We start from the raw sequence: 22,657 nt of genomic DNA on the forward strand, positions 1-22,657 counted from the left end.
ATTTCTATTGGTAAAACCCACTGTGACGTTATTAAAAAATACCAGATTTGATTACTCTCCTGCTATTGAATTTTATACCATTGCTACTTCCGGCTCAGGAATAACAATGCGATATGTGGTCATTTTTCTCATTGAAATCAAAGTCGCTCAATTTTCTCATACATGGCGTAACCAATTTTCCTAAAACTGAATGTAATGGAGAAGCCTTACGGTTATTGTTCATGAACAAAAGGACAATTTGCATCATTCGTTCACCATTTCGACTCTAGCCTAGCGTTTGAGAAGGGCTTAAAAGCCTGTTCGCACTATATCGGGACGACTGGGACGGGACCATCCGCGACGGTTTTTTTTCTCATCGGCGATGACTGAGCTGCCGGCGTGTGCATGTATAGTGGCAACCAAATGGATTTTATCCCGGGATTCCAATACATGCACACGCCGGCAGCTCAGTCATCGCCGATGAGGAAAAAACTGCCCCGGATAGTCCCGGATGGTCCCGTCCCGGTATAGTGCGAACAAGCTTTAAAGCAAGACTTCCGTGAAAATATATTTCAGAAACGGTTGGTTTGATTTATTTATTGTCTTCGGCAATGAAAGTATTCCTCATAAATTTTGTTGATATCATTTATCTTTCTATTTAATATAGTCTACATTTCACGAAAATGTGCGTGTTTTAGTTAAAAACCAGCTCATATAACTGCATTTTATGATAAAAAAAATCGTTGGGGTTTCAATGTAATTTTTTTTAAACAATTGAACTATCATTAATTTATCAGCGTTTGAGCGTTTAGTATAATAATTTCACTAGAATTTTACCACTATTTAATTCTACTATATCACGTCAGTATACATATTCACTATGTATCTTACAACACTTCTAGTCATGTATAATGATCGTCACATCACAGATACGTATTTCGATTATTATTTATATTCTTCATCAGTGTATCAGGTTTTTTAAGATTTATTGAAAGAATGGAACGGAAGTAGGTAGATTCCTAACAACAGGTAGAAATATATTTAAAAAATTGTCTTTCTACACTTTCTGCAGTATTTAATTTCCATGGGTTGGAAATTTGTCTTATGATTTTTATGTGATTGGTAGTGGTTCTCGGAAAAGGCATGCTCTGCTACTTTTGACTTGAAATGGTGTGATAATCCCCATTCCAAATCCCTAAATGCTTTCCCTTTTCTGCAATGTGTTCTCTGAACGGGTATCTAATGCTCTCTTTATTGCATCATTCTAGTAAATTTGATTTATTCAACGTCATTCTTGTAAATTTGAATCATTTAACGAATTACATTTTTATAAAAGGGGGACGAGTATAGCAGTCAATACTTTTCACGCAGCCCACATGGGTTCGATCCCCAACCCTACACATAAGGTCATACAGTCAAAATGATCTTAAGGTTAGAACCTCTATAAAAAAAATTATTATTATTATTATTATTATTATTATTATTATTATTATTATTATTATTATTTTTTTTTTTATTTTTATTACCATTAACATTTATTCTATCCCAGTTTTAACCTTTTGGTCGTTCGCTGGGGATTTATAAACTGAATCATATACGGATTCACTCAGATAAATTTTTATAATAATAATAAATATATTTTGTGAATTAACATCGATTTTCTATCACCTATTTGCAGCAGGAAATTGAAAATAAAATTACTTTACAGTTCTTAATTTTTCAATATACTTAAAAAGCAAATCTAAGCGTTTTTTTAATATATGGATTCGTTCATTGGAAAATCAACCCATTTCGATTTAATCGATGATGGTTTTCAATCAAGTTTTAGTTTTAACTGATGTCTATTTCGTAATACTATTGATTTACATGTCGTGTAATTTCTTAAATAAGTAAGTTTCGTTATATTTTTCTTGTTAGTATTTGCTGTGTAGTTCTGAAAAATGAGAATGAGAAAAAAAATTTCCAGATTAAACCATTCTTACAAACTCGAAGAAATAGATAAAACCATTCCTTATCCACCTAGTGGTGTAATAGTTCCTTTCTCTTCCTTCAAAACAGTCTCATGATTTTTTTTTATCTTTTTAATAAATAATTTCTGACTTTAATTATGCTCATTTTTGAAATCAATTGATTCAAATTGATTCGAGTAGTTCACAAAAGCATGCTTCAGTGTTTATGTCACATACTCGGCATCATTTCTCAAACCTTGACATTTGCGTTGCCTATTTGTATGAGAAGAGTGATGCTAATCTAAATACCCCTTCTTAATCCACTTAGTGGAATTGTCATAGATCTTGAAAAATCACCATAGCCACCCTGTGTCCCAGAAAGTCGTTTTTTTTTCAATAAAACATTTTTTTGAGGTGGAACTAAATTTCGACGTTTTATGCAATTCTAAAATTTTTAGCATCAAAAATTTATTTTCGGTTTCGGTTCATGTACTCCTTGCTATGGTGATTTTTCAAGATCGAAATTTTTCAAACATTAACCGCACCCCTTACCCATGTCCGATTTAGCTCAAATTTTGCGTGGGGACATTTTTCGAGGTGCTTAAATATTTGAACACTAGCGCTTTACGAAATTAGAGGTGATCCCAAAATATTGACACCCTTTATGTATTAGAACGGTAAAAAAATTGTTTTGTCGGTTACGTCACTTATACCATCATATCTCCGGAACCAGAAGTCGAAGTTGTTTGATTTTCGAACTTGATCAATGGCCCAATAGTAGCTTTCAAACGAGTGTAAGGTTGGTCAAATTGGCTCAGCCATCTCCGATAAACGTGCGAGATAAAAAAAAACATCACGTTTTGTCGCTTACCTCACTTATACCATCATATCTCCGGAACCTTGAATAAATGATTAATGGCCTGACAGTAGCTTTGTCACGATGACTATCTGAGCGTCGGGAACCCTTCAACTCGAAAATGTAAAAAAAAATGCAATTTAAAAAATATCAATGTTTTTAAAGAACCAAAAATATTTTTCGGTCGTTTCAAACCTTTTCCTTCCTTTTATAAAATAAATAAAATTAGCATATGGATATTCCCTTACCGTAGCCTTCTATCTAAAATGCCGCGTGTGGCTCACGAGCTGCAGGTTTCCGAACCCCGATCTGAGCCGCAGGTTTCAGACTCCTGTTCTAACTGTATACTATTTGACTCGATTCGTCGACTTGAGCAATGTCTGTATATGTGTGTGTTAAATAAACTCACTAGGTTTTCTTCGAAATTTTCACAAACTCTGGTTTAAAAGCTTCCCTCTTGTTGTTCTATACGAAATTCCCGAGTTTCATTCAAAGCCGACTTTCGGTTCCGGAATTACGGGATTAAAAGTGCTAAAAATTTGATACCGTCTCTTAGAGCGGCGAAGCGAAAAACGTAAAAAAAATATAAATTACTTCTTTGGAGCGGTTTTTGGAACGAACTACATCGTTTTTAAAGAGAAATTATTTCACCAATTAATTGGAAATTTTTCTACGCATTAGTTTGAATGTTCATAGCCATGTATTTTCAATTATATATCATTGAAGTGTTGATTAATAGCTAAAAATCTCCGGCATACCGGATTTCCATACCCTAATGACGGCTTTGAAGGAGTAAGCGATACATCAACGGGAAAGCATAGCTCTGATTGGTCAATCGATGCAAAAGCGAAGCTGTTAAAAGGACGCGAATCTATAAATATATATTTCAGACCAACGTGTAGCATGCCAGAGGTAGGTTGTTGATAGACAGCAAGACAGAAAGGGCTATAAAACGATTTGAAGCTTTAATTTGTATGCTCAGATGAAACCCCATGTTATATCGTTTTCGCCTGAGAAATTTTCAACTACCCCAGGGTAAATTTTGAGCGCTTATGATTAATTACTAATTTATATAAAATGAACTCGAATAATAATGCGAAGAAGTTTATTGCTTCAACCGAAATCGTAGAATGGTAGTAATGATAGAGAAACTTTACGCTATAAAAATAACTGCGTGCATACAGTATGGAAAAAGCTATAATTGCTTACATTTGGGATATTGATGTAATTTCGTCGGCCACAAAACAAATACAAATCAAGACAAACAGAGTCTATATTCTGGATTCGCGTGTTCGGTGTTGGTTCCTAATAAAGATCATTCTAAGCAGACTCGTGGAATTTCGAATTGAAAGTGTGCAATTGACTGCCTTGTTCCACATCAATCGCTCGAATAATCCCATGGGGCTGATCCGTGTAGTTTTTATCTGACTAATCGAAAGTTCATGAAATTTAAGCGCCATCTGTGTGTCAGTCACACGACTTATTGAGTGAAGTGTTATCAGTTCAAAGCTTGTTAAAAGTGCAATAGTGGAATTCACTTCGTTTACCCAGAGATAGCTTAACCGATCTGAGAATTTGTTTCATTTTGTAGATCATAATAGTTGATGCACAAAATAACTCTTTTGTTTTTTTTTTTCAAGAATCAAAGAAAATTATTTTGAATTATACCACAATATTAAGGCTTATTTGTGACAACAAGCTACAACTATAGAAGAATTCCGAAAATCTTGGACAAAGCAGTTAAATCTGTTGCAGAGACTCTAATGACTGTAGTAAACTCAAAAGTTCGTAGTTTCTTCAGGCAGCCTAATTATATAACTGAAATTAGTTTTAATGTGACTAATAATGTACATTTAAATGAAAAATTGATCTTAGATTCAACTAACAGCAAATTTGTTTTATTCCTAATTTAATCTATCCAGATTTTGTCACCAACGAGCCTCATTTTTAAGAATATGAGTAATGCGAAAAAGGCATCATTACACTACTAGATGGATTTAAACAGGTTTTGTTCAAAAGAAAATTAAATTAATGCAGTTAAATTAAATTAAAGCTAGAGTCAAAATGTTAAAACCGATGAAGAAAATGCTTAAAAAAGTTTATTCAATTGGGTTTTAGTTACCCACCGGCGAACGACTCTTGTGAGTTAAAGCCGAGGCTGAATAAACGGTATAAAAAATGTTTTAGTTATTGTTGGAAATGTTCCTATCATTACGGGACTCATCCATTCAGTTGCAATATTTCATTTGCTAAGAGTACATTGCATGCATCTAAAAATTTATCGAAGCTTGAAACCCCACAACTGAATGATATAGTGTTTGAAAAACAGAAATTCGTTTCAACTGCAATTAATCAAAAGTACAACTTAGAAGCCACAGTTCCCGAAATTTTCCTGCCCCGTTTTGGCAACTTGACTTTTCATTCGCAATCCGCACCGTCGACTTTTCGTTGACATTGGTTCTACTTGAAACACGCTGATTCGACTTTGATTGATACCGGAGCTGTGACTGTTCGGTTTTTGATTCGACTCCACGTAGTACCAAAATAGAGAAATGCATCCGAAGTGAGAGAATCCTATTTTTTTTGTGCTCGTCACATTTGGACCTAACCGCAGTAATTTTTCTTCGTTTCACCCAAATTTCTAGTATCTACAAAACGACGGCACGTTCGAGACCATCAGTCAAATGATTTTCACTGCAACCCGGTTCGAGAACGGTGCATCGATGCGCTGCGAGGCAGACAACATCGTGATGCGTGATGACGGTGATCGGCCACTGCACGATACCCTCACGTTGGAGGTCATGTGTGAGTATTTTCAATTCCTTCAACATCCCCAACATCGCTGTCCGGTATCCATTTCGATTCATTTTTCAATCATTCGTGGGTGGTGACATGATTTATCAACGTGGATTATCATCGTTCGGCCAACAACTACTAACCCCAATTTTGTGTTCATTTCATTTCTATGTTTGTCCCATTCATCGTTCCGGATGTACGTGGGATTCATCACCAATGCCACCAATCTCTGGTGACCGCAGATCCGCCGGTGGTATCGGTTAAGCCGGACAACATCACCGTCAACGAGACGCACGATTTTCTCGTCTTCTGTGACTACGAGGCCAATCCGGCCTCGCTCGAAAGTGTCAAATGGTTTCACAACGATCAAGAGATTAAGCTGAACAGTGCCCGCCACGAAGGTGGCAACCCGGAACAGACGGCCCTGCTCATTAAGAACTCAACCCGCGACGACGTTGGCAACTATACCTGCGAGCTGTCCAACTCCATCGGGTCTGCAAAGTCCGATAACGAAATTTATGTGGATGTGCTGTGTACGTAAAACTCTTTGTTTCATTCAGTTCCATTCAGTAGCGTATTATCGTTGGTATCATTGAATTACCAGAGACTCTAGTAACTAACGTATGGACATAGGAATATTTGTTTCTAGTCATTGTTTGGAAGCTCGGCCCCAGTGATAAATGATAGGCTCACTTGTCTGTGATACAGCAGGGGATATTTCATTGTGAATAGATTATCAATCAACTTACTGTCGTTTGTAATGGAATGGGCAATCATTCGTTTGTCTTTTCGTTTTGTTTTAATTTAATTTTTTTAATTGAGACCGAAACTGTAGCGAGTTTCAATAGGAAAATGTTCAATCGGAAGCATGAAACGAAACGCAATTTCACTATCTCATGATGATAGTATTTGATTAGGAACAGTTATCTGAAAATAATTATAATTAAAACTGACAAACTCAGAATGACATGCCGTAAAAACTTGACTAATAACATTTCAATCATTTCAGATAAACCGATTGTGGTTCTCAAAATGGATCCCGAGATCCCGGTGATTGAGAATGACCAGGCCAACATCACGCTGCTGTGCGACATAGTAGGCGGTAATCCAATGATTCTAACCAAGGTTCGCTGGTTTTTGGATGGTGAATTTTTGAAAGAGCTTCCCGAGTGCGATGATGACAGTCTGGGTGATGAGAATTTGTGCGAGGTTGACCCGACGAAGATGTTACTGCAGAACGTGGGTCGTGAATTTATCGGAAATTACTCATGTGAGGGTTTTAACGTTGCCGGTTGGGGTGATACCAGCGAAGAGCACCCACTGGATATTTTTTATGAACCGGGAAACGCTACGATGGTGCATTTCCCACAGATAGCAATCAAACGGAAAAGTGTCACTTTTAACTGTTCCGTCGAAGACCGTGGAAATCCGGTGGCTACAAGGTTCCGTTGGCTTCGAGGAGGCAAACCCGTTATGGATGTGGTGACGCCAACGTGGACTGTGGATCCGGTGGGTTTGGATTCGAGGACTACCTTCTCATGTTTTGCGTACAACGATGGCGGAGAGGGACATGCTGCCGAAGTACGTCTGGAGGTCCACGCTCCACCGGCTTTCGTCCAAAAGTTGCATCCCTATACCGGGGCGCTGTACTCGACGTCGAACATATCACTCGCTTGTAAGGTAGAATGTGTTCCATCTTGTACGATTTCCTGGTTCAAAGATGGTGTAGGAATTGAAGATAATGATGAGAGATACTATATAACAAATAAATACCTGGGATCGACGCCGGCCACTGGAGATTTCGAAACTGCTTACTCTGTGCTGGTGAGTCTTAACTGTAGTATAGAAAAACCAATTGAGCTAATTATTTCGTTTTTAGCATTTCAACATGTCCTCCTGGCCGGGCGGTATTCTGGACCGAATCCGAGATAGCTCGAATTACTCTTGCGTATCAACAAACAACTCGGCAGGACCGGGAGTTCGAAGTACCACATATTTTGGTGTAGAATGTAATTTCCCAAGATCAACTTTGGCCAACTTGAGCTAGAAATCATAAACAACTATCTTACAGATCCCCCCGAAAATACGTCGCTATCGAGTCCGGCAATTTCCGTGGAGGAAGGAAAGTTGCCACCACGGATTGTGTGTACTTCGCGTGCGTATCCGGAACCGGCATTCTACTGGACTCATAACGGAGAAATTGTAGTGAAAGGAAGCTCACTAATCGTGAACAATGTGATGGAACGTTCCGACGCTGGCATTTATACCTGCACGGCTTTCAACAAGCACGGAAATCATTCCACGGATGCCGTTATTGATATACACTGTAAGTAAAAGAAACGACCGAACTGTCATGCTTAAGTTACACACTTAACAACGATTCTTGAGCTCGGCAATATACAATGCCGAATTAGATCGGCAACACGACATTTTACTGATTGTTCAAGCAAAGCAAAGCAAAGTCTTGGCATTACATTCCTTTCGTGGAATTTGACCTTTCTGTTTCAACAGACTTCGCAGCCGATTTTTAGTGTACAGAATCATTGCATGACTAGTAATATGGATCCTATTGACACTAAGAATCCTTCCAGGTCGGGGCTCGAACATACAACAACTCGCTTGAAAGACCAGCGTCCTATGCTTTAAACCGCCAACCCGGGACAAACTGATTGTTCAACATGCTCTTTTCCGAAATTCGTTGATGTAATATTTTGATATCTCGGTAAAGAGCGTTTTTGCCGAAGTTTGGCGTAATATTATGCTGATTTTGTCATTACACAACAAATTTACCAAAATCAGAAAATCTGTTTGCCGACATTTCGAATAGCGAATTAGCTTTTACTGAAACTCGGTGAGACACTTGTCATCCAATGTCCCTTTGATTTTGAGGTTGTTTGTAGCCATAATGTTTTCATTTTGAGTTTGCCTTTCTTTTTTGTATGCTACATTAATAATACAACCGTAGCTTTTGTTTTATTTTTCATACAATAAAAATGCTTTCTGCGTTCGATTCATGATGACTAGGTAATTCATAATTCAATCGTTTTCGCTTTTACCAAGTAAACAGCAAAATTTGCTACTGACAATTCCGGCAATAATTGACAGTTAACTAATTTAGGATTGCCTAGACTCTCTTTCCAGTTTTCAAAATTAACAAGGGATTTAAATAAATTTGTTCTGATTCCATTTGGGATTTAAGCAAATTTTATTTCAGTCATCTTCAAGGGAAAACGACATTTGATTCAATTCATGAAATTTATCTTGGAACACTTTGATTTTATTTCGTTATTCGGATTTGTTTGCAGAAAAAATATGAATGCATATGCATATGAAAAACATCATTAGGGGAGATCGGGGCTAGTGCGGACACGCGGTTAAACTGGACAGACTAAATATCTTGTAAAACAGCAATTATTTCAAACCAAGGATTGACTTTGTAAATACGCTTTCATGTAGTAGACAGACATCAGTTAGCTGGATGACGCTGAGTCATTTCAGTTTGGTGTCCATCGCGTTCGTGTCTAAAGGTGTACTGAAATAATTTCTTTCAAATTTTCTAATTTTTCGGGTCCATTTGATTTATATGCATTGTAATGGTTTGTTTATTTCATGCTGAATCCAAATTGAGTGCTTTCGATTACATGAAATAAGGAGTGTATCGAAAATAAGCTATCCACATACATTTGTGTTGTACGCATGTATTTTTTTTTTTTATAAAAAATTTTTTATTCAGGCCAATTTGCGTACAAGCTTTGCGTGGCCGAATGAGCCATGTTTTTATTAGATAAAATAATTTTTTTACCGTTGGATCTCGTTGTCACCCTTTTTCTAGGGGGAGAGGAGCTTCCATTTTTATCTTGCGATGAGTGAGGGGCACTTTGTTCGTGGCTCGTCTCGTCCTCCATTGCCGCATCGGTGGTATCGTTGTTGGTTTCCGTTTTTTCTTCGATTTCCTTGTAATTCGCATTCTTGGGTTGGTTGTTAGTTGCTGTAGACGCGCCTTGTTGTGCATTAATTGCAGTTGTTGGTGGGTTTGATGGTACAACAGGAGTACTGCGCTCACTAGTTTCCGTTGTTGGGCGGTTGTCCTTTTTTTTTGTTTAAAGATGTCCTTCTTGCAGTTTCAGTGCGAGGTTTGCCGTAGTGTGCAGGTTGTTCACATGACTGACATGTAACTGACATGTAACCAGTTGATTTTCATACGTAATCAGCGTTTTACACGGATGTATCCCGTCTTGATCACAAATGATGTAAGATGGAATTGCTTTACGTAGTTGCATACGTACTCCTCGCACGCTACCCGGATACCCGGAAAAAAATTCCGCCATACTTTTCTTTCGATGGAAAGAACTTCACCGTACTGCGACATACATTCCCGAACATACCCCTCGCTGGTCTGCGGGGGAAGGTCATGCACGCGTACTTCTATGGCATTGTCCACCATGTACACAGGGATTTTTTATTCAACATTGTCATGATCAATACTGTGCACCCCGTTATTAACCGAAGCAAATGCAATTGCATCTTTTTCACGTTTGAACATAATGTACACACAGTTAGACGCCTTGTTGAATTGAATCTCACTTACATCAGTAACGTTTAGATGCATTCGTTCCTTAAGCAAGATTTCAATTTCGGTTGCTGCTGGTCTAACTTTGCAGCGCTTGAAATCAATACAAATTGAATTTGGCCTTGTAGGCCAAGTTTCAGGCTTTGTTAAATCGTATTTGCCCATTTCGTACACTCTATTGTTCACTACACTGTATTGTCTTTGTTTCTATCGTCTCGACCGTAAGCAATTGTCGACTGTGTCTGATGAGATGCCAGCACGAACTGACGCATGTATTTGTGATGGTTTTGTATGCTCAGATCACAGCATGCTGTGCGTTTGGCTGTCAGTTTTCGTTTATTTACTTGTTGGTGTGGTTGAAATTCTGCGTTTTAAATGTCGCGTGTTGAAAGGGAAGTGAAAATTAAGGCTCTGGACACATGGCTAAGTGAGAAGGGTATTACTATGCGAAAATTGGCGAAGCAGTTTGGAATTCATCATGCCAGTGCTAAAACCATCATTAATAAGTTCGGGGAACATTACTCTTTGAATGAGCTACCAGGAAGAGGCAGAAAACCCGGTTCTTCCAACCCGAAACTGGACCAGAAAGTGGTATCTTGAATAATTAAGAACAAATCAATGTCAATACGTGATTTTGGCCAAAAAACCAGGTACGAATGTCGGAATAATCCAGCGTATCAAGTGGCGAAATCATCTGAAGACCTACAAAAAGCATGAAATCTCGAAACAAAGTGTAGAACAGAAGAAGCAAGCAGTAACAAGGGCCCGGAAATTGTATTCGCGTCTTTTGCAGTGTCCGGATGCATGCGTTTTGATGAACGATGAGACTTATGTAAAGAAGGACTCAAAAACCCTTCCAGGTCCACAAAACTTTACTGTCGTCGTTGGGGAGGATGTGAGCGATGCGGATAGGTCGATTCAAGTGGAGAAATCCGGTCGAAAGGTACTGGTATGACAAGCAATATGTTCCTGTGGTTTGAAGTCAACCATTTTTTACACTACCGGAACTTTAAATGCAGAAATCTATCGACCTGAGTGTCTCTAGCGGAGATTTCTGCTTTTATATTATAAGCATAGTACACCTCCACTGTTTTGGCTGTATTTAGCGTCGGCTCATTATGTCAAAACCACTCTCAATTGGCTTGTGGAAAGGGGTATAAATTTTGTTGGGAAAAATATCAATCCACCAAATTGCCCTCAGCTTCGACCCATCGAACGTTACTGGGCAATCGTGAAGAGGGTCAGGAAGGAACATGCAGGAGTTCGAAAAATTTTGGGCTCAAGTTTAACCTCGTACAATAAAGGATCAATTTTTAGATTGAATCAAATATCGTTTTATCAAAATTTGAAAGAAAAATTTGTGGATAGCTTATTTTCGATACACTCCTTAAAAAATTATCATTGCGTCTCGAAAATGAATTGTCTGTGCGGGAATTACCCGGAAAAAAAATTTGGACTCAATCGTTCTGTATTCCTCCTGCATTTTGTGTGAAACTTTATAGTCCGGTTTAGTCCCGTGATTCCTAAATATTGGATTTTCGGTTGGTTACTTAATGGTAACTTGGTACAAAAATTAACGCATGTTTTTCTATGTCACAAATAGAGAATTGTAGGTGAGTTACACAACTGTGTAGATGTATTGGGAAAAAATCTAGGTGTAATAGGTGTTTTTTCATTTCAATTTCCAAGAAGTGTCCGGTTTTGCCCATTGATTGTAGCACCGCAGTTTCTGAAATTTCGGGTTTTGGGTTGGTCACTTCATCGCGACTTTCTACGGAGCTAGGGAATCGTAGCTGCAGGTTGTAACTACCGTTAACGTGGGTAAAAAGCTACTAAAATTACTGAAATTATGCGAGTTTCTACAGATCGAGCAAATCTGAAAAATTACCACTTGAAATGTATAAATTATAGTTATCAACAGTCGAAGTGCCCTATGCATTGAACCTTCAACCCGGGTCGTGTCAAACCGGCAACCTGTGAAGAGAACAAAATATGTAAAACTGCATGAGTTTTAAGAAATGACCATTTCTAATTTCTGTGCAATATTTTCATTATGAATATAGGTACTCAGTTTTTAAACTTTGAATTATCTCCGGTAGTTCATAATGATATATTGTGTTGTTCAAGAAATTCATAATCAATCAACGATAAAATCTTTGAGAATGGAACCGGAACAGAGATGCCAAGTACTCAAAATTTAAATCTGTGTATTACGAAAATTAAGTCTGATGGAACCTGGTGCCCCATTCAAAGGTGAAATTTCATTTAATTTAAGCAGCACTATAATTGCACCTTGGCGTATAATCTTCATTGTCGTATTAGACGAAAATGGGAAACTACCCCGTGTTCTTAGAATGTTAATATATGAGGTGTTGATGGATGCTAACATCCTCCAAGCGATCATCGTAATCATATTAGACCTATGAAACAATTACTGGGTTGTGTACAAGGCACGACCGATTGCGATGACATTAAAAATGCAGTAATTGAACCATCAACGAAATTTTGGTAATACTAGAGGTCATGATTCTGGGTTCTAGATACAATAAACAATATTCTTCACAGAATATTTTTACTGATTTGTAAAACAACTATTATGGCCTTGCGACAGATTCTCGTCGATGACGAGCGCTCGTTGTTGATTCCGGATGATGGCAATGGTTTTCATGTTGGTTGAGTAGCGTCTCATGAGCAGTGCAGTAAAAACTTCATTCAATTCAATTGAAACTTAATGTGGAACACATTGACGATCTCTCTAATGCAGTAAACTTCACTCTCTGACACACACATTGTTTGCTGACGGCCCGAACGGGCAGCATTCAGTTCATCACTCGTTTCTCTTCAATCGAGGTTCAGTTAACCACCGTCAGTTGACCTCTTGAAGTAACAAAATATCTCTTTCAATAGTGTGAGAGCGGACTTCAAATGAGGTTCATGTAAACATTCGAACTGGTTCAAGATAATAGATAGAAGACAAACCAGAAATATCAACCACAGAACACACATAAATTAATTGTTTCCTCTTTCAGTTTTCATTTTCAATACTTTACTCCATTTATAATTCTATTCGTTCGAACTTGCTTACTACCAAGAGCGAAGGCAATGAAGGAGCTACACCACTTGGCACTCGAAACTGAGCAAACAAAACTTCAAATGACTAGGTACGATTATTCAACTGACGATGAATTCCGGGAGCTTCACTTGAAAATGGCAGCAAAAGTCAAATGAATTAGTAGGGATATGCTGACGGTCAACGGCCATAAATTTCATTTTCATCTCATATTATTCGATTGAAAATGAAATTTTACCGCACTGCTCATGAACCTAAGGACGAAATGGTGCCTGCCGATCAAAATGGCGCTTGGACCACGGACGAGTCCGTATTAGCTCCACCGAGAAGGGCCCTGTATTTGTCGTTCATCGAAGTCGATATCGTGCTTTATAAGGCCGCAGTTCCAGTTTCAGCGAGCCCTGTTATTCATATTCATGTCAATCCGGTTATGTCTCTGGCACTACTCACCTACCTTTTTTGTTATCCCTTGTCGATTGGAGAAGTTCACTTTCCTCGGTAATCAACTTATAAGGATAGATAAAGAAAGAACGAAGCCTGTACCGTAGTGAGGGTGTGCCGTTTTTTTTCGATTTTTTCGGGAAAACTATTTAAACTAGATTAAGTCTCAGATAAGTACTTTACTGCTACAGTGAGGTTCGTTTGTGCCGTGGAAAAGGAATCTATGCTCATCAGGTTTCTGTTAGTTTTAATGCACTATTCGTTTTTCATGAGAGGCTATGATTTTTGTAGGAGTTCTGCTGATTTTTTTTCCATTCGAGTAGCTGAGCGCTGGGAATTTTGAGATCTCCGAGATCGTAAATATATTTTTGATGCTAAATAATTGCCTTAAACGTTGATGTAACACCAGATCTCGACATTTTATGCAATTCAAAGACATTCGGTAAAAAAATCGATTTCGGAATACCAGAATCGATTATCTTCCAAAAAACTTTTTTTGAGGTAATACTTGAACTCGAAGTTTAAGACATTTTAAAGACACTTTCATAAAAAACAAGAATTTTCGATTTCAGAAATCTTATATGACACTAGATCTCGACAATTAAACCAAACTCCGTATATGTTCACTGGGCGAAGGGTTTCGTCGAACTTGCAATTTTTTAGTCCTTATAAATATCGCACGACTTCCATATCTCGACAGCGGTGAGCCAAAATTGGTTAACATAATCTCTATAACATCGGTAATACGTTTAACTTTTTTCGCAAACAAAAAAAAATCTAAAACTTTTGGTCCTGGTTCAAATTTCAGCTCTGGAACTCAGGTTCAGACTCCAGTTCCAGAATTTGGGTTTAGAATCTATGTTCCAGATTTCATTCTCAGAACCCAGGTTCAATTTCTAGATGCAGAATTCAGGTTCATAATCCAGATTCCAGGTTAAAAATCCAAGTCCAGAAATCAGATGCAGAATTCAGGTTCTGAAATGAAGTTCATAAGTCTAGTCCAGAACTTTGGATTTTAGAACCAGAATTCAAGTTCATAACCCAGTTCCTAATTCAGAATTCAGGTACAAAATTTATTTACAAAATCCAATTCCAGAACATATTTAGATTTCATGTCCAGAGTTCAGATACAGAATCCTGGTCTAGAATTCAGGTAACGAAACCAGATCCAGATTTATTTTTAAGATCTAGAATTCAAGTCCAGAATCCATAATTCTGGTCCAAAATCCATTTCCAGAATTCAGGTCCAGAATCAAGATTAAGGTTCCATGATCAGAGTTCTACACCGAAGTTTAGTTAAGAATATAGGCCCAGAAGGCAGGTCCAAATTGTAATGTAGTGTAAAATTCAGACCCAAAATTCAGATCCAGAGTTAATGTACAGAATTGAGATCCAGAATTCATTTCCAGAATTCAAGTACTGGTGCAGAATGTAAGATTTGTGTCCAAAATTCAGCTCCTGAGTTCATGTCCAGAATCCAGTTCTATAGAACCTTTCCACAACTTCTCAATACAGGTCCAGAAATCAGATGCAGAATCAAGGTCCTGAATTAAAGCTCTGAACCCAGGTCCAGAATTCATTCCCAGTCGCTAGAACCAGAATCCAAGTTTAAAATTCAGTTCCTAACCCATAATTAATTTACATAACCCTACTCCAGAATACAGAACTAAAATTCATGTCCAGAATTCAGATACAGAACATACTCCTAGAATTCTGGTCCAGAACCCAGACTTCCAAACCAGGTCCATAACTCAAGTCCAGAAATCAGATGCAGAATCCAGGTCCTGAATAAAAGCTCAGAACTAAGGTCCAGAATTCATTCCCAGAACCAGAATACAAATTTATAATTCAGATACATTACCAAATTCTATAATTCTAGTTAAGAATCTAAAATTCATTTCCAGAATCAAGATTCAGAATTTGGGTCCAGAATTCTGTTTCGAAGTTCAGTTTAAAATTCAGATCCGGAATCCAAGCCCAAAATCCTGGTCTGCAAAATCCAGGAGTAGGTCGAGTATTCAAAATTAGGGCTCAGGTTCATAATTCATTTCCAGAATTCCACTTTCAAAGTTCAGACCGACAATTCAATTCTAGAATTCATTTCCAGGATCCAGACTCAGCTCCTGAATTCAGATCTAAAATTAATTTGCAGAATCCAGGCCCTAAATCCAAATTCAGAATTCGTGTTCAAAATCCAGTTCCAGAATCCAGGTTCAGTCGTAAAAAAATCTTATATATTATAACTTCGGAATTTTAAGATTGAACGTAAAACAGCTTTTGAAACTTTCTTGAATTTTGAACCATTTCGAAATTAATTTAACGCAGGGGTATACTGGTTCTTCCTTTCGCTTTATATGATAAGCCTTATGGAAAACTGTCCACTTTTTTTTATTTAATAGAATATTTTTATTGAAGCACACTGCCTTAGCTTTAAGATGCCGAGAATATTTGATGTTATGATGCTCATAGGTTACAGCTTTCCGATACGAGAGTGGCAATGAGCACATTTTCAATTAGCCCCACTGGCCACTGATGTTCACGGGGGATGCGGGATGGATGCGACGAATCGTCATATGATCGAAAATTTTCCAACTACTTGCTGCTTGCTGTCACAGTTCGTAGCATTTGAAGAGAATTCGGAATCCAAATAACCTAGGTTCGAAACCCAGTCCGTCTGTGAATGTGGTGTTTTTTTTACACCAAAGCGATTGTTGCAAGTAATATCGTCTAAACGTATACTATCCCGTGCCTTTTTATCATTCTGTTTTTAGCTCATGCTCGCGACTTGTCTGTTTTCAGTAATGTAATTCCAATTTTGTTTCTGTTGTTTGATAATAACTTCTAAATAAGAATAAGTTTTATTGTCAACTCGAGAAATTCTATATTTATTTATTAAGATTTCAATTTGCGTTAGCTGTTTGCAGAAATATTTTTCTGTTTGTTATCATCGACATTATTTTGCTTTCTATTTTGAGTTTTTTAACGCTTAAAACGGTCAAAATAACAGCGAATCGAGTAGTCGATAAATGCGAACATTATCATAACATAACAGTAATTAGTTCCAGTTCCAGAAGTTTTGGAATCAGTGCAGCATTCCGAATTAGAATCCCAGGTTGAAAATACTTTTCCAGTTCTAAAATCCAGGTTCACAATCAATCAACGTATGAGATCAATATATAGTTATGTTTCTGACATTACCCACTCGTCTTTTTGTTAATCAATAGAGTCAATCAACTCTTGACGAGAAAAGGAAGCACCGTTTTACGATGCATTGATCGAAAGCGTCCAACCGATCGAACGGATAGGTGGCGAATAATGATCTAACATATTTATCTAGAGGCGATGCCATCTATTGTAGAACACTGGAAACTTAAAGTTTACAGAAAAAGATTTATGATAATGATTTGATACAGGGAATGTAATTCTTTGCATTTTGAGAACAATACTTCAAGATGAACAATAGTTTTCAGAGTAATGTTATCGAACCAATATTGCCGTCAGAAAATTATCAATGATAATAACAGTGACTAGCTCGGCTCGGCGGTTCTGGTCTAGCAAGTTAGACGTCGTATGTTCGAATCCTGTCTTAGAAGGATTTTTAGTGACAGTAGGATCGTAGCACTGGTCATGCAATAGTCCTGTATACCTACGAGTCGGCTGCGAAGTCTACTGAAACAGAAGGCGATGTTCCGCATCGGAATATAGTACACCCCCCCCCCCCCCCCCCTGATTTTGCAAATAAGAGTGACTAAAAATTATTTGTCAGGTTTTAAAAACGTTCCCTATATTGGGAAACAAGTCCATTCACGCAAACATTCTCAACAATCATTAAACCGGCTGTCGTGTGGATTGCAATACTTTATTCAACAACCTTAAAAGCAACCTCTATTTTCTCAACAACCTCTATTTTCGAGAAGTACTTCTAACTGACATACGAACAGGGAACCCACTTCAAACTTGTGTGCGATACGGGAAGCTTTATGTGTTCATTCTCAATTCCAGATAAACCCACCTGTACAATCGTCCGCAAGGAGGTGAACGACGAGGATGTTCTGATTTGCACTGCAACTGGAAGCCCGCGCGAGTCGGAATTCGAGTGGAGTCTCAAGTACGAAAACGACACACTGCAGAACCACAAGACGCAAGGCGATGCCTACGAGAGCACTCTGGTGCTGGACAACGACGTTTCGGCAATGCGAACGTACGTCTGCGTCGCCAGTAACAGCGTCGGGTTGGGGACGCCCTGTGAGATCGAGGTGGCAGGTCAGCAGAAGCCGGTTGATTAATTTCTCCATTTCGAACAGTTGGAATTTCAAAGCTGTCCTTTTGTTTGACCGTAGGGTACGTTGCCTGGTGGTTGAAGGGGGACATCCTGACACCGTACATTCTGATTGCTGCTGTTGCCGCCTTGCTATTGGCAGTGATACTAATCTGCGTTATCATCATCTGCATTTGCCGCCGCAAGCGAAGACAGGACAAATGTAAGTACGCGTAGTGTGATGGTCGACCACATCCACTACACCACAACCATATACGCACACATACACACGCACATACACTGTCTCTCTCTGTCTAGTTTGTAGTACCACTTTTTCGAATTAGAGATTGTGTAAAGTCATGTGACAGGTAGTATTGTTATTCGATGCCGTTTTTTTCTTCATAGCTGTGATATCAAATTTAATCGCTAGACTACTAGATTAATTCAAGCAATTTTCTGCTAAACATTAGCTGTCATCTATCAGCAATTTTCTGCTAAACATTAGCTGTCATCTACCATTTTGCTATTGCCTGTAATATTTTAACTTTCTAAACAAATTCTTGTAAAAAAATCATTTTACACATAAAGTAACTGCATGTTTACCAGAGATAAGAATCATTGAATCTGTTTTCCTAGTTTTAACTATAATCCAATATCCAAATGCTCAGACTTTCACTCAATCTGAACTCATTTTGCTTTTATTCTCGTTTTTTTCTTACTTCCATACTCCAAAAATAAAAACGTTATTGTGCTGCATTCGTTTTGGTTTTCGCAAAACAAATAATAAATCTTTTATAACAAATCGAACCAAACAATCAATGTTTTCGTACGCGTGTGTGCTGTCCCGTTCCTGTTAACCAAAAAAAAAAAACAACAACAAAAAATAAACGCTTACGCTCTCATTACCACCACATCAACAATACAAAAACATGAACAAACTAAAACCAAACAAAACAAATCACCTACCAGCATCCATCCACATTGAGGAGATCGAGGATGGCGAGTTTTCCTACATGAAGAATCGGAGGTAAGCAGGGAGTTGTTTTTCTGTTCTGTTCTTTAACATCTTATGTATACTCGCAAAATGGCGAACTAATACTCGGCTGCCCTAGGATATGTTGAAACACGTACTAAATCAAATTTCGCGGGTTCATGTGCATGTGTACTTTCTAACTCCTTTCTATTCTCGATGTCCATGCCGTTGACACACCTCATTACTCTGTTGTAATTGGCTACTTTATCTCCTAAAGGATCGGTTATTTTTCGGCCACATTAGCTAATGTTATGTTAAGGTAATTATGAGAAACTTCAATCCAACTAGTAGGCTTTGTTTGGTATGGGGAAAATTGGCACACTTTCAAACACGAAATCAAAGTTGCCATGGAAAAAAATGAACTGTCATTTCATCAGCAATTCTAAAATACCTTAAAAGTATTACGTAAAATTGTAATTTGTTTATTTTTCAACTAGTTGAGTTCCAGAGAGTGGTAGTTGCAGATTTGATCTCACATTGACCGATCAGTTCTTTTGTGTTCGCCATCTGTTGTCTGAAAACAACTGTAGAATCGATCATAACATTTCACTTTGGCAGAATTTATTATGTTCATGAATCGGGTTATCATGCATATAAAGTAGCATAAAGTCCACTGAAAATTACTATTATTATCATTCATTTTAATAGATTTCACTTTAGTGTCGGTAACTTTTATTAGTTTTACGAATCAGCTGCTGTGGTCAAGAATATTCAAGTTATCAGAAAGACTCGTAGGAGCTTTTTCAAAAACTCAGATAATATTGTTGTGACTTTTGAAGTCAAACCGGAATTCGACGTAATTACCAACGAGATGTCATTTCGTAAGCTATTTGCTATTTTTTATTGCTATTTTTTGCGGTGTTGTTTCTTAGAGCCGAAGCAAAGATGTTGTATCCAATTTTATCACAATTCATTCTCTGAAAGTTGAGTAATCGATAAAGTAACTTGGTGACGCTACTAATGAGATGACTATTGGTACAAACAGCTCTAGAATTACTTTTAAAGACACATCAGCTCTACGTGCTACTGTAAAGCTGACATGAAATCTCAAATGGTGAAATATTTAGCTAGTTATTGTTACTTAATACAAACATATCTTTAATCACAGCTATGCCTTTAACTACTAGTTGAAAATAGGTTTATTTGACGTTGCGAAATATCTACGAGCACTTAAGCCTCTGTGCAAATCGTTACTGTGAATTAATATAGCAGTGACCTAGACAATACAAGATTATAACATACAATTTCTTTACAATTGATTCATATGACTATCGGTTTATTTTTGCAACGTAAAGATAACGAAAACGGAACGCAGAAAACTTTTTGGATGTTTCGAATATGTTATGGATATATATATATATATATATATATATATATATATATATATATATATATATATATATATATATATATATATATATATATATATATATATATATATATATATATATATATATATATATATATATATATATATATATATATATATATATATATATATATATATATATATATATATATATATATATATATATATATATATATATATATATATGACTTGAAAATATATCTCTAGCACATATAAAAATCCTGATTTGAACAACGATTTGCAGCTCCGGAGAATGCGTTTCGCGCAACAAATGAGTCTATGAAATAGAAGCTGTTCGAATATTTTATATGGGGATGGGAACACATTTCAGAAGGCAACCCGAGTAAGTTGTGTTAATCACTTACATAATCCTTAGTTCGCGCCGGTTGATGATCATAAGGGCTTGGATGAACGAAGCAATACATGCTTTACGGCGTGTGATATCAATCAATATATCTGCTCTATGAACTATGTCGCGTTTGAGGGAGCGTGAGCTTTGTTATTTCATTGGAATGGCTGTCCATGCACGAGAATGGAAGAGAGCAAAAAATGTTCACTCATACCACTGTTTCGCAATTTTCTCAGTAGGAGAGAATGTCCAACCCCATAATTCATAGCAAGTAACCATCTTCACTGGACTAGATAGAGCTGAAGAATAAATATTCAGATTTCGCTGACAGATCGATGACTGACTCTTAAGGAGTGTATCAAAAAAAGCTATCTACAAATTTTTTATTCAAATTATGATAAAAAAAAGAATTTTAATTTAAACTAAAAATCATTCCTTCACGAATTTTCGAGCTTTTTATGCTTGAGCCCATATTTTTTCGAACTCCTGCATGTTCCCAGCTGCCTTACCAGTCTTCTTGAAGACCCTCTTCACAATTGCCCAGTAACGTTCGATGGGTCGAAGCTGAGGGCAATTTGGTGGGTTGATATTTATACCCAACGAAATTTATATTCTTTTCCGCAAGCCAACTGAGAGTTGTTTTGGCATAGTGGACCGACGCTAAATCCAGCCAAAACAGTGGAGGTGTACTATGCATCCTATATAAAGGCAGCAATCTCCTCTGGAGACACTCAGATCGCTCACATCCTTCCCAACGACGACAGTAAAGTATTGTGGACCTGGAACAGTTTTTAAGTCCTTCTTTACATAAGTCTCATCGTTCATCAAAACGCATGCATCCGGAAACTGCAAAAGACGCAACTACAATTTCCTGGCCCTTGTTGCTGCTTGCTTCTTCTGTTCTACACTTTGTTTAGAGATTTTATGCTTCTTGTAGGTCTTCAAATGAGATTCGCCTCTTGATACGCTGGACCATTCCGACATTCGTACCTGCTTTTTTGGCCAAATCACGCAATGACATTGATTTGTTCTTCATGATTAGAAATACCTCTTTCTGGTTCAGTTTCGGGTTGGAAGAACCGGGTTTTCTGCCTCTTCGTGGTAGCTCGTCCAAAGAATAGTGTTCCCCAAACTTATTAATGATGGTTTTAACACTGGAATGATGAGTTCCAAACCGCTTCGCCAATTTTCGCATAGTAATACCCTTCTCACTTAGCCATGTGTCCAGAACCTTAATTTTCACTTGCTTTTCAATACGCGACATTTTTAAAACGCAGAATTTCAACCACACGAACAAGTAAACAAACGAAAACTCACAGCCAGACGCACAGCATGCTGTGATCTGAGCATGAAAAACCATCACAAATACATGCGTACAACACAAAAGTATGTGGACAGATTATTCTCGATACACTCCTTAACTGTCGAATGTTATTTGAATGAAGGTTTTGCTGTAATGGGGACATGTGTTTCTACAGCTCTCAACAAGCCGCAGTAAAACTCAATGAAAATCCAATGAAAAAATATTCCATGCTTAATGTTAGTTACAAGATCTATTTTTAATCCAGCTGGTTGATTCACTGTCATGCACTATTTCGATTGAACCCAATTAAACGCTATTTTCCTAGAATTTGATTTATAGAAGTAACAGGAGAGCAGGAGTTAGTTTTTCTCTGGCAGCCAGCAGACGAAGAGCTTGTTTGTTCACAGTATTCACTTAGATCGTCAAATCACCATCGCTAATCTTGCGCTCCAGCTATTTCTGCTTATAAAATTCAAGTATTACTAAGAATTTTCACCCTCTATTAACTTGGCCCGAATTAAACAAGTGAAATGCGACAGTTTTCGTGGCATAAAGTTATCATTGACTGCAGTTACCGATCGTAGTTCGCAAAAACATTCGACAGTTAGTCCTTCGCCGCAAACTGAATATTCAATCTTCAGCACTATCCAGCCTCGTGAAGAGAGAGAGAAAATTATATTCACG

The 22,657-nt window shown here is 37.5% G+C and overlaps 1 protein-coding gene across 6 annotated transcripts in view; it reads left to right on the top strand.

The window, feature by feature from the left end:
• LOC131438278 (uncharacterized) overlaps positions 1 to 22,657 on the top strand; it is a 131,343-nt gene that overhangs the window by 101,357 nt on the left and 7,329 nt on the right. For 4 of the 6 annotated variants that reach the window (XM_058608161.1, XM_058608160.1, XM_058608163.1 and 1 more), the window contains exons 7-14: positions 5,430 to 5,589; positions 5,823 to 6,113; positions 6,590 to 7,404; positions 7,460 to 7,589; positions 7,652 to 7,906; positions 17,664 to 17,924; positions 18,002 to 18,142; positions 18,889 to 18,946. In XM_058608161.1, coding sequence (XP_058464144.1) covers positions 5,430 to 5,589; positions 5,823 to 6,113; positions 6,590 to 7,404; positions 7,460 to 7,589; positions 7,652 to 7,906; positions 17,664 to 17,924; positions 18,002 to 18,142; positions 18,889 to 18,946 — 2,111 coding nt within the window. The remainder of the gene's footprint in view (positions 1 to 5,429; positions 5,590 to 5,822; positions 6,114 to 6,589; positions 7,405 to 7,459; positions 7,590 to 7,651; positions 7,907 to 17,663; positions 17,925 to 18,001; positions 18,143 to 18,888; positions 18,947 to 22,657) is intronic. The other 2 variants (XM_058608164.1, XM_058608165.1) reach the window with 1 other exon arrangement.

The sequence above is a fragment of the Malaya genurostris genome, chromosome 3, assembly GCF_030247185.1.
Source record: "Malaya genurostris strain Urasoe2022 chromosome 3, Malgen_1.1, whole genome shotgun sequence".
NCBI classification, from domain to species: Eukaryota; Metazoa; Arthropoda; class Insecta; order Diptera; family Culicidae; genus Malaya; species Malaya genurostris.